Source organism: Montipora capricornis, chromosome 8 (genome assembly GCF_036669925.1).
Source record: "Montipora capricornis isolate CH-2021 chromosome 8, ASM3666992v2, whole genome shotgun sequence".
NCBI classification, from domain to species: Eukaryota; Metazoa; Cnidaria; class Anthozoa; order Scleractinia; family Acroporidae; genus Montipora; species Montipora capricornis.
The window spans coordinates 35,833,899-35,846,398 of NC_090890.1; the positions used below are offsets into that span (position 1 = coordinate 35,833,899).

At 40.6% G+C, this 12,500-nt stretch overlaps 2 protein-coding genes across 2 annotated transcripts in view; both read right to left on the bottom strand.

The window, feature by feature from the left end:
* The window catches only part of LOC138060189 (uncharacterized), a 1,682-nt gene extending 976 nt beyond the window's left edge, over positions 1–706 (bottom strand). The window contains exon 1 of the mRNA XM_068905912.1: positions 304–706. Within this exon, the coding sequence (XP_068762013.1) occupies positions 304–584 (281 nt within the window). The 5' untranslated portion in view covers positions 585–706. The remainder of the gene's footprint in view (positions 1–303) is intronic.
* A 2,736-nt stretch (positions 707–3,442) lies between these two features.
* Positions 3,443–11,445, bottom strand: LOC138060740 (uncharacterized). Its single transcript, XM_068906597.1, has 3 exons — positions 10,954–11,445; positions 6,475–6,597; positions 3,443–4,562 (listed from the first exon to the last, which is right to left on the bottom strand). The coding sequence occupies exons 1-3, from the start codon at positions 11,259–11,261 to the stop codon at positions 4,454–4,456; spliced, it is 540 nt and encodes a 179-aa protein (XP_068762698.1). The 5' UTR covers positions 11,262–11,445; the 3' UTR covers positions 3,443–4,453.
* Between the last annotated feature and the right edge of the window lie 1,055 nt (positions 11,446–12,500).

Here is a 12,500-nt window from a genome sequence, read left to right on the forward strand (position 1 = left end):
AGAAAATCAGAAATTATGATGCTCTCAAACACCATGATCTGCGAAAATGCCGTTGCATGGACCTGAGGCTCATGGAAAACCAGCTTATATTTAAATTCTTATAGGATTCTTATAGGATATAAAGGATAATTAAACCACATAACAACGGGACTTGTGTCGAACATGCGAGGGCCGTTTCTGCTGCACTCCACTGCCCTCTTCTGCCTTGGTGTCCCTTGGCATTGAGACAGCCGGACGGTGTGTTGCAAAAGTCACCTTGGAAATTCAAAATAAGATGCTTACATGATCACAAGCAATCTTTACCTCGTGCCGTCCTTAAGAACAAGCTCTCCATATCCATGTTTCTTGTCGTTTTTCATTTCTCCCGTATATTTATCTTCATCTAGGTAAACAAGTGCGTCTTCTCTTTTATTTTCGTCACCTGCGACGAACGGGGCACCATCTCCCTCGACATCACAGCAGTCACCACACTGGCACCAGGAGCCAAAGTATTTTAGGCAGCAAGAACAGCAGCGACGTTGCTCTCCAAATTCAACCAGTTTGAAGCAGTAGCACAAACAGCACTTTGCACAAATGGTCTCCATGTTGACTAGAACACCAAAGCTCTACGAGTAACCTGATATCCCACGCTGAAAAGGTCATGGGAGCATAATCACGAATGCGAGGAAATATGACTGTCCCAGGCGTCTAATGAGGCATCCTTGGCGGGTTGTCGCAGTTGTTCACCTTGCCACCGGAGCCTTACCTATAGGTGGTTTGCAATGTACAATTGCTGGTAGACGAACAAAGGAGCTACCGATGATGGATCCACTAGCATGGCGGCGATGACATAACGTCACCACCTATAAAGTGCGAGAGACCGGGTATTTACTTGTTAATTAACTTTGTCTTCGGGTTCAGCCAAGCACTCTCCCATATGGTCGTGCACTCCCTTCCTTACTCCCTGTTGTCCCTTTAAAGCCAAAAAAAAAAGAGCCTGCCAAATGGGGTGAGACTGGTTGGCTCGTTTTGCGTGACTGAAGAAGGCGTGACTGTTGCCATTAATGAACTTAATGATAATGAAGTTTATTTCCACGTCAAGCGTATTTAGCACTGGGGCAGTAATCAGGGACACTATACCGAATTAATTAAACTCAACCCACTGAATCAAATCGTAGGTTGGTTGTTGAGAAGGGGGAATCGGTGAACCCGTAGAGAACCAACAAACTCAACCAATATGTGACGCCACTGGGAATCGAACCTGGGTCACATAATTAGCAATTATTGAATGAGGCTGAGTAGGATATGAAGAATTCTGCAAGTCGAGGAGGGTGTTATCCACCAAGGCCGAAGGCCGAGGTGGATAACATCCTCCGAGATCTGCAGAATTCTTCATATTCTGCGAAAGCCGAATTCAATAATTGCTTTATTATTCATTCGAAATATTTTCTTCGCTCCGAACTTTTAAACCTATTCGCTGCCATTTTTCTGCTCAACAAAAATAACACAATCTCGTCCCCAGCTTTTTTCAGTCAACAGTTTAATAATCTGCAGCGGGCTGCACTTTTGATGTCACCGATTCAATATGACGAAGTTTTTTTCCAAATTTCGTGAACAGCAGCTGGTTATGGTGAATCATGCGTGTGGTTTTAACCCATCAGAAATTATTCGCGCGGCCGTATTGGCCACAGCTTTTTAGGGAGTTTAAGCAAAGACGACGGCTACGGCAACGAAAACGGCAGCCCAAAATATAACTTAGCGCTATCGCAAGTATTTCGCGTTTATTCCGTCTTGTTCATTACAGGCGAACTATCCTACTGGATGGGTACGAACGGTTTTAAAGTCAAAACAGAAAATGACTGTTTCGTGGTTATATGCTCACCGTTTGGTGATTTCACGTTGTTGTTTTGTGAAGTACAGCAGAGAAATGCACGGAAATTCGTGTTGCACGGGCAGCACGTGTATTTTTCCCTTTTTAACCAATCATATTCTTGCTTCGTGGCGTTGGCGTAGCCGTAACCGTCGTCTTTGCTTAAACTCTCTTTTAGCACAACGACGACGGAACGTCATCTAAAAACATAAATTTGCGTAATCACTTCGCGACCATTCCAAGCTCTTAAACATGACAATGGTGTGGCAATCCCTTACGAATGAAACCGATATGAGTCACGCTTAGTTTAGTGGAGAAAATGAAAATTTATCTTCAAGCACATGTACTGACGTCCTCCATAAAACCGCAAATTTGGCTATTTCAAGATGTTGTTTTGCTGACGACAGCAAAGAAATGGACAAAAATGAAAAACGCACGTGCAGAGAGTGCAAAGCTATTGTTTTTTCCCACTAAATATGCAAATTTGTGACGTTCTCGTTGCCGTCGCTCGCCGCCGTTGCTAAAGGCTCCCTGATAGATTTCGTACCCCGAGCCTCGAGTTGAAATGTTTGGGAACGAGTTTCGGTGGGGCAATCCCTCGGGACTCTGCCCAAGGAAGGCGAGTACTCTCACCACCGGGCCCTTCCCGATTACAGTAGCATTTCTTTTTGGCATTAGTTGGTTAAACTAGCTTTTTTTTCCCACACTTTTTCTGTAAAAAGAATTGTTTCCATTACTTAGCATTTTGCATAACTTTGATAAAGATTTCAGCACTCCAAAGATTTTAAATGCAAAATTGTAGAATTCAAAAGCATTGTGATGATTTGCTTGTGTTTGAGAGAAAAATTTATGTAACTAAAGTATGAACTGAGTGATTAAAAAAAAGTAATTAATTGGCTGCGTCAGACGGTGTTATAAACAAAACAATTAAGCACTTTTCGCTTTCTTCAGTTGATGATAAAAGCAAACATGATGCCTGTGTTGGTACGTTTTGCTTGAAATAAACAAAGCGTTCAGTTCTGGAGACCAAAGTAACACTATTTTGTGAATCGAGTATAATTTGAGCATTTTTGTGGCGTAAAACGAGAATAGCCCATTCCGAGTTGCTGTATGCCTCAGTTTCAAAGCGAGTCCTGGTGCACAACTATTCAAATGGGAATGAGTTGCGCATTCTTATGCAAATCAAATTCATTTCCTTTACAATAGTTGAGCACCAAGACTCACTTCGAAACCGAGGGAAACAGCAACTCGGAAATGGCCCATTGCTGGGAGCATAAAATGCTACTTTTACTATCATAATCGAGGCCGGGAAGGCCTCCTCACCACTGCTTCCTCATGGAGCAGGGATCGGTGTCCCTTGAGGGACTCCTTCAGCAAACTTGAGCCTGACCTTTCCTGCACGTCCGTACTCAAATTCTTTGAATTCAGGATCACAGGTTAGAAGCGAAAGATAATCGACGAGATAATTCCAGAAAACACTGAGTTGTTGACTCTCAAACCTTTTGCCAAGAATCAGAAGAGGTTGGACGGAGTCTCTTTCTAACTGGATCTGTAGTTAAGTTCCCCTTTGCACACTGAAGAAAATGCGTGACCTTTAAAAGGTCTTAAAACTGTATTTGATTTCTTATTGAAAAGTACAAGACTATTGCCGGTATTTAGCTACAATCGAAACTTGAATTCTGCGCATTTCAAAAAACCAAAGGCATTTTGTCCCGACCTTATTTCTCTGATTTTATGTCTCTCTGTAAATGAGAGCAATTTTACAGTATTACAGAGATACTTTCTCTGACACGGCCATCTAAAACCGAACAGTAGATGCTCCTTCTGCAAGTTTTACTATTATTCCTTGAGTAGATTCTATCCAAGGCAAGCTCGTTCTCTTTTTTCACTCGCCAACACATTTATCTATTTATTAACAATCGATCAGTCGAATGCAGTGAAGCACGACTTGCCAACTTTCATACTTGTTTAACACAGAATTATGCGTTGATGACGAAAAGACAAAGCTATATTAATTAAGACTAGATTTTTGCAGCACATTTGAGGAGGTAAGTCAATCGCTATAGATCTTCCGAGATATCCCTACTCATCTTTGAACGAGATTTAAGGTACGTACTTTATTTACACTGAATTCCACTGAGCAGATCGACGCGAAAGGTAACATCACGAGCAAATTTTCCTTAGGTGAGATTTTGGACTTCAGCGCAAGCGTAATCCTCAGCAAAAAAGAGCATCAGAGGAGGGCAGTTTTATGTAAGAAGATACTCATCTCATTTCCCACTCAAAACCAGGCAATACAAGACAATATTGAGGCTGGGTTTTTGACATTGCATTACTTAACGTTACTACCTTTATCGGCGCCACCAAAATTCGCTTTATAACAATTATGATGATACTGTGAAATTGATTGTTCGTCACTAAGACCTCTTGCATTCAAATTCTTCTTGCAAATCATTTAAATGTATTTTCAATTTCTTAATAAATTGATTATCAAAAATAGCATCTTTATCCATCGACTCCTCTCAAGGGAACCGGAAGCGAAGGTGTAATCCCACTTCCGGAAGTTAAAAAGGGTCGAGGGAGAAAGACAATTTCGAAACATAGTTATTCTTTTTCTATGGCAGAGTAGCTATTGCCTCCATCTGAATTGATGTGTTGTTTTTCCTCTTTCCATGCTAATTCAATAACTGCTTCATCTTCTTGTCTTGTGTATCTAGAGGAAAAAAATAAGTAAGTTAAAGAAAGCTGCTGATTACTGACAAAGCAGGATTCCGTTACATCTTGAAAAAAGGGGTCGTTGAGACGTTTTTCTCTCCTTAGTAGTGATTCTAATTTTCTTCTTATAAAGGAAAGAAGATGTACCAAGAGAAAATGAGGGGACAGAGAGGGAGGCTCAGGGCGTTGACCGGGATATGTCATGTCCATGAAAGTTATTTTTAGACGAGCGAAAGTCTTTGTTCTAGCGGAAGTCTGTCTTCCAAGACGTCCGCATGCACAAACGTCAAGTCCACTTCGTCCGCCATTACATGAAATCTTTGCTTTTCTTTCAAACATCAGACCGAGGTTGACCTGCATGCGGACGTCTCGGAAGACTTCCACTCGTCTAAAAATAACTTTCGTGGATATGATATATCCCAAGGGCTGGACCGGGAGCCTCCCTCTCTGTCCCCTTATTTTCTCTTGGATGTACAGATTACACTATAAAGACTGTGCATAATTTCAGCGCCAACGCGTACGTCATATATGTCAGCGTAAAAATTACCGCAGTTGCCATCATTAAAAGTACAGGCCGGGACCGGTTCCTGCCAAGGTGTAATAACTCTATTCCAGAGATAATGTGCCTTATTCCAGGAATATCTTTATTGCCGGAATAAATTTTGTTTTGTTAGAATAACAGATTTATCCCTGGAATAGCTGCTATTGAGCGAGTTTTAATCTAATGTCGTAAAACCAAAACCAAAGTAATTACTTTGGCCAATCAAAAAGGACGGAGAAAATCCAGTAAACCAATCAAAACTCGAAGTAATTACACGTGGCCGACACAAAGCGCGTGAAGACATGCACCCACGAGCCAAAGTTTGTTTTGGTTTCACTTCTGATTGGTTGAAAAAATGGTGCGAGAACTTTCAACCGATCACTGAGTGAAGTAATATAAAACCAAAGCAATTCGGTAATTACTTTCGCCACTCAATTTAAAACCGCTCTACCTGGTATAACTTATTCCTCCTTCCGGGATCCGTCCCCAGGGCAAATAGGATAAACCCGAGCTGGCAACGGCTGACTGGGAATCGGGTTCTTTCGTCGCTAGCAATTATCTACGTTGGGGATATACCGGAGCCATGACAAGCAAGAAAAAACTGAATTTCTTTTTAAAAAGAAGTACGGACATCCTGTTCTCCACGTGGTGCTTTTATTTTCACTAGAAATTAATCATCAACCAATAAATTCGTTTCCAGGCTTGTTTTCACCGAGAGCCAACTCTCGGCAACTCTACAGCAAACTGCGACAGACTGCTGTTGTCATAAAAGCATGAAGATTTTCTTGTTCTTACTTGTCTCTGTGTTTCGATTCAAGAAGTTGCTCACTAACCGTTGACCAGAGACAAGAAACGAGATATGAGCTTTTGTTTGATTTTAACAAAACGCATATTTCAGCCTCGCTATCGTTTCAGGGTGCGTTCCATTGGCCTATTCTTTTGAAGCATGCAACTAGGATAGTAAAAAAATAACACAAACAGCGGTGATAAACATTGTATTCCAACGCATTTTTATAAAACTTGACGTTTCGTATGCCAGTCAACACACGTTTGTGTTATTTTCTTAATCAAGCTACGCTGACCTAAGAACAAGAGTTTATAGGATAGTAAAGATATGTTTAGCGGGTGTTCGACAATTTTAATAGGAATCTCCGTTAAAACGAAGGATTTCTGACTTCCTCTCTATCTATTCCTATTCCAAAATAAGGTCAATCGAACGCACCTTTAATCTCTCAAATGTCAGCAGAGAGTTTGCGACAAGTAAAGCCAACTTGCACAGGACTCCCAGGGCATATGGCAGGGGAACTCACCACCGAACCAACCTGCTAACGTATGAAATATGTTTTACAGGTGCATCATGGGTACTCACTGCGATTCATCCTGTGGAGTTGATTGGCTTTTGCTGAAGGGTCGTGACGTCACTGGACTTTTCTTCAGTCTCTCATCTGGTTTTTCACCTACGTATTCATCATCGTAAAAAAATCCAACAGTCCTGTGAACAACAAGGAACGGCCAATGAGAAATATCATAAGTCCGAAATCCCTGAGAGAAAGGAAAAAAGCATTTGGAGTAGAAATGTCTGTTTACTGCCGTGGTATGGTAAAATAGCAATCGGAGAACAACCCTCTTTCGTTATCGGAAAGCCATGGCTTTCCGCTTGAAGTAAAATATGACTAGAATTTATTTTTACAAGAGTGTCCAAAAAGGTAGAGTCAAATATCAGACATAGCTTTATTCCGCCTCTTTAGCGTAACAATGATCAACGCCGATTCCTCTGGAAGTATCGCTAGACAGGTTTTTGTTGCGCTTTAACACTTAAAGAGAAAAGGCATTCAGTAAGATGTGAAGACAGAGGGGAATGTCATGCTCGAGGGAGGCATTGTTCATATTCAGTTTCAAGTATGCCCCATATTAGTTTAATTTATTCTTTCGCCGGTGATTTTCATTTGAACCTTCAACTAGAAAAAAAACTGGATTTATGGAAATTAAGAAATTAAAGCAAAGCGCCAGTCGTGGGGGCTTATGCCAATATAAACCGGTGAATGGATATTGATAAAATGAGCTGCTGATAGGGCTACATCATTAATTACATTATTGCCTGATCATTCACGAAAGTTCGTTTGAAGCAAACTAAAACCAAAATCAGATAATCACAATAACCAGATTATCAGATAACCAGTGCCATATGTTTTAACAAACTTCAGAAGCAGAGGCGATTTCTCGATCGAATAAGATATGCTATGAATGGCTTTAAGTGGCAGAGCGCAAGTTAGGCTCAGTGAACAGCTATTCACCGAAGTGGAGATCAGTAGAGAAGCCAACATTAATATCTAGCTTATCCCTCGAAGATAACAAACATTCTAGTCCACATACAAAGGCTGAGATTCTTTCGCTCTTCGCCAAGAATGAAGACCTCAAAAGTTTTTTTTTTATTTACGCACAGCCGAATTGAACGTATACGATTTCTGAAACATTAGAACCCACTATTGTTTCAACTTGTTGAGTTTTCGCAGAAGAGCCGTAAGTTTACTTGGCTGGCGGTCGTCCTTCTCGATTCTTACCAAAAGAAGCGCGATCTTGGAGGCCGAAACGAGGACGACGCTCTGCTGGCACAGACATATGTTGAACTGTAATATCTATATGTCTATTAAAGTCCACCAGTAGGTGTATTACTAAAGAAATTGAGAGGCTTGCGAGATTACAGCGTGATTACCGTCGCTTGACCGCTGGTTTACAAGGAAAGTACTTGTAGACAATGTCGTTAATACTCTTTGTCGTGATTTTGGGGGTAAGAAAATTTTGGCTAGATTCGCGGTCAAAAAAAGTTGTTACAGAAGGAACTGCAGCCCTGTTTATTTAATGTTTACTAGTCGTATTACATTCCGTTACAATTAAAAGGCTTTATGTAAGGTTTGTGAATAAATAGAACGTGACTAAGTTGGGGTCGCTAAAATTACATTTACCCAAAAGTGACCAAGATCGGGTCTACAGTTGGCCATAAAATAGACTATAAAGAGGTTGGGGTTCTGAGAGGCCAGCGGGCACATACACAGCGAAGAAGGCGTTTATCCCCCCCGAGGAAAACCCGACTAAAAAATGCAATTGCATTGATCAAGTTACACTCTCCGGATATGCATTCCGTCAATTGAAAGATAGTCAGGCCAAAGTTGGTGACTTTCTAAGCCTGCAAAAGAGGAAGCAGCGTTTTTGTTATCAAAATTTATAGTTTGCAATCACTTTATATGGCTAGTTGCATGCTAAAGTCGTAAAAAAAGATCGTACCTTGCAAACTGCTCTTATTAATAAGTATGTAATAAAGAAAACGATCAAATACGAATTTTGTCATCAACTACGGGAATTTTAGGTTTTTTTTTTTTGAGGCTTTTGGTGATTTAGGTTTACGGAACTTTGGTGCATGGAATGTCTCAAACCAGACAAGTTTATCTCTCTATATATGTATATGATTTTCAAGATAAGGCAATATCTGGAGATATCTCAATTCTAATCCATTCACCCCTAAAGCGGCCCTGACGAAGAATCGTTTGGCGTTATCAAAGTACTAGTCTTACTCTAAGGACTTAAAAAGGGTTACGTAGTAGGACTTCACACATCGGGTCGTGTGAATCCGACCTTAATTAAACACTCTCACGAGAAACGTTCACGAGTTGTGCGCGCGTAAATGGTCGAGAGTCACGAAGAACTGCTAGATGCCCACGCGAAAGTCGTAAGGTCTAGATCGCCCCAAAAGCATATGAACTGCCAGTGCTTTTCAGATCTTTAAAACCAAGAGGAAGGAGGGGAAACCGCCAAATTAACGAAAATTAACACGCAAGACTGTCAGCAAGATCTACAATCTTTAAGCGTTTTTAATTACTGTTAAACGATAGCTCTGTCATTCATTACTTAAATATGACCTTATATCAAATTCTTGCTTTGAGTTGGTGGTGCCGGCTTTGCTGCACCATGACTCACTTCTCCTCTCCAGAGTGGCAAAAACTCTCATTCAATAAACAGCAACAAAAAATACTTTTACCAGTATTATATGAATTCAACGCATAAAAAGCAACAAAATGAAAGAACAATTTATGAAAGGAGCGTTCATAATCAGTGTTGATGCACAGTTCACATGGAACTATTGACGTTGGAGACAACACTACCGCGTTTTTATCAGTTCAAGCCCTATTGTTTTTCTAATTCTCGTAAACAAACATTGAAACGACAAACCAAGCGTTTTGCGGCATATTCAAAGAGCGTTTGTTGAAAGACAAAAGGGTACTCAGTTTACTTTTGTTTTTTACTGCACTTGGGAACACTGCGATTTTTAAAATGAAGACACACTTCACTTAACGCGTAAATATGGACGTAAATATGAATATTTTAATGAATTTAATGGTCCGCCGAGGTCTTGTTCTATTTGTCAGATCTTATTATTCTTAAATCTTTTTTTCCCTGAATATCTACATTTTCATTAACAATACGCTTTTATGCACACGACAAGAAGACTGTTCCCTCTTTTTGAAGTCCTCAAGCAACTTTTCCTCAGGCTGCCAAGACAATAGGGCCGTTTATACGAGAGAAAATAAGCCGCGGCTAACTCTGGCCGCGGCTTACGTAAGCCGCGAACATCCCGTATAAATGGTACAAAATATACGTTCACGGCTTTCTCAAGCCGCGGCTTATCCTGGCCGGGGAGTTTATACTCGTATAAATAGTTCCTTTCGCGGCTTACGTAAGCCGCGGCCAGAGTTAGCCGCGGCTTATTTTCTCTCGTATAAACGGCCCTATTATGGTGTTGTTAAGAGTTACTAACAAATGCAAGATGTTCGTCTTTTTCCCCGCACGTAAATATGCTTCTTAAAAATCAAGATTTTCCTCCTGTTTCATTCTTACTGAGAATAAAGCAGCGACGCAGGTTTCGAGGCAACAAAAGTTGAACCCCGGTAACGCTCTAATTAAAATGGTCAGACGAATTAGATTACACAAACCCTTTGGGCGTTAAATAGATTCAAACCATCAAAACACATATATCATATGAAGCATGTTAAATATTTGCCTTTTACAATCAAGCATGTTTTCCAAACAGAATGTGACGAAAACACAAAGGCAATCCTATAGAAGCGAGCAATATCACTTTAAATGTCTTGGCAAAAGACCCCTTTTTAATTGTAATGAGCATGGTAGGGAAATGGTAGGGAAACCAATTTGCGAAAAACGAATATTTTAGAAAGCTTGGATTGTCCCACCAAGATATGTATTAAATGTTAATTTATAACATATGTCATCTTCTTACAAGGTGCCGTAGAATCCTCAAGAATTTCTCAAATAAACCGTTTAAGTGTGGTTCTAGAATACCAGGGTAGTTATTTGATCTATTAGCATGCCAAAAGCGCGCAAAACAATGATCACTGACAATAGAAACTAACTTGGCCATAAGGGGATTGTCGTTTTGATGTATTTAATTCATCATTAAATACGGGGATAAAATTGTTGGAAAAATAACTCATCCTCCCTAGAATTATTTATCTTTTGATTTGGATTTAAACTTATACCCAGTCGCCGAACGCTTCCACAGCCGAGGAAAGGAGATCCTTATGAAAGCAAAACTGACTTGACAGTTTTGTTATTCTTAATTCGGAGCGAGGATCTTGTCGTCTGCCTGATATTATTGACCATTTAAATTTTGTTCCTGTGATCATGAGCATATTGAATTCCATTTTTTTTTTGCTTCGACTTGACCCTCCTTTCAATCATTTGCGTTGTTGAAACTTTAAAAACTCTATCACCATTTTTTTTACTGCTAACTAAAATCTAAAATTCTCGAATTATTAATCATTGTTTTGTAACTCACTGCGATCCATCCTTCTTGACGAGTTCACCGTATCCGTGGCGCTTTCCTCGCCTCCACTCTCCCACATAAACATCTCCGTTGGGGTATTTATACATGCCCTCTCCATCGTCCGGTGGGGCTTCTTCTTTTCCCGATTTTCTTGGGTTCACTGGCGAGTATTCCTCGTCCATGAACTCATCGCAGCAGTCACTGCACATCCACCAGTCACCGAACCATCGCTTGCAAAAGCGACAACAGTAGCAACAAGGCCCGCACACACAGCAACGGCAAAAGTGGCACTGACAAATCAAACTCATGCACGCACCCATGGTTGCTTATGACCTTCTCAAATCGCTGAAAACGTCTTCTAAGAGCACGAATTTAACCGAGAGAGCCACTCGCTGTTAGTGGTCTGTTTGGGAGTTGTCGAAGCAAAGTCGCTCGACAAACCTATTTACATATCCTTAACGCTTCCGAAAGGTCACGATGCTCGGCCTTTGGAATATTGTTATTCTATCACGCGTCAATGGAATTGAAGACAAAACCAAAGCCGCTTGCTAATGACTCATTGGGCAACGCAATGCGAGTTTGTAATTCCTAAATTCCACGCATTTGTTTATTTGATAGAGAATAAGAACTTGTCACTATGAGTAAAAGTTTCTGATTACTTTTTCAAGTTACACCAAGTGGCAGTGACAAATAGTGTAAATATTTACGTGAAAAACGCACGTGAGACGTCACTTGACATTTGTTCACAGGAATCCCAAGCAATGCATGTGTTTCGTATTGAAAGACGAGTAATGTCCAAAGTAAACATGAATTTAATTGTAACCGTTTTGTTTTTTGCTGTTCTTGTGGATGTGGATCGCGAATTAAACCAGTAATTTAGGCCACCATTGGTCAGTTGAGCATCGGACTTCCGTGCGGGAAGTCGGGGGAGTGAAGACCCACACTCAGGGTCTATAAATAACTGACGAGAAAGTGATGCCTTTGCTCAGGGGCACCCAACGAGAATATACTGTAGTTCAAAACCACTTAAATATTCCATTGTTAAACGTATTTTTGTATTTAAACGGTAGATGTAGGCATATTTTTATCCCCTAAAAGTTTTTCATCTGTTCGGATTTCCTAGCTGAAAGTTTAGTGACCCGAAACTTATAGGGATCAAGGCTTACCTTTTCGAAAATTTCAACCAGAAAAAAGGGTCCCGAAAATTTTTGGTGACCTTCTTGGGGTAAAAATCCGTTAAAAATGGGCAATTATACCATTTTTCAGATGTTCGAAAATCCTACGGCAGGCAGGCAAGCAAGATATTTTGCAACAAATGTTCCGAAAATTCTAGATCTCAAATCGTCTTCCGACTGAGATATTTTCCGAAAATTGACGTTGGGTGCCCCTGTTTGTTGTGCCATCAGTTAATGGTTAGACTCTCCTCTTGTCCGATAAGAAAGACGAACCTTAGGCCTCGTCTAATAGTCTTCAATATTCAGAACTCGGTGAGACGTAAAAGAAACCACACGCTATTAGCAAAGCACAGGACATAGACTCCCGGTTTTGTGGTCCGTCGT

Coding starts and splice junctions, on each gene's coding strand:
- LOC138060740 (XM_068906597.1), bottom strand. CDS start 11,261: ATGGGTGCGTGCATGAGTTTGATTTGTCAGTGCCACTTTTGCCGTTGC. Junction 6,598..10,953: donor GTCAAGAAGGATGGATCGCA/GTGAGTTACAAA, acceptor TGTTGTTCACAG/GACTGTTGGATTTTTTTACG. Junction 4,563..6,474: donor ACTCCACAGGATGAATCGCA/GTGAGTACCCAT, acceptor TTTTTCCTCTAG/ATACACAAGACAAGAAGATG.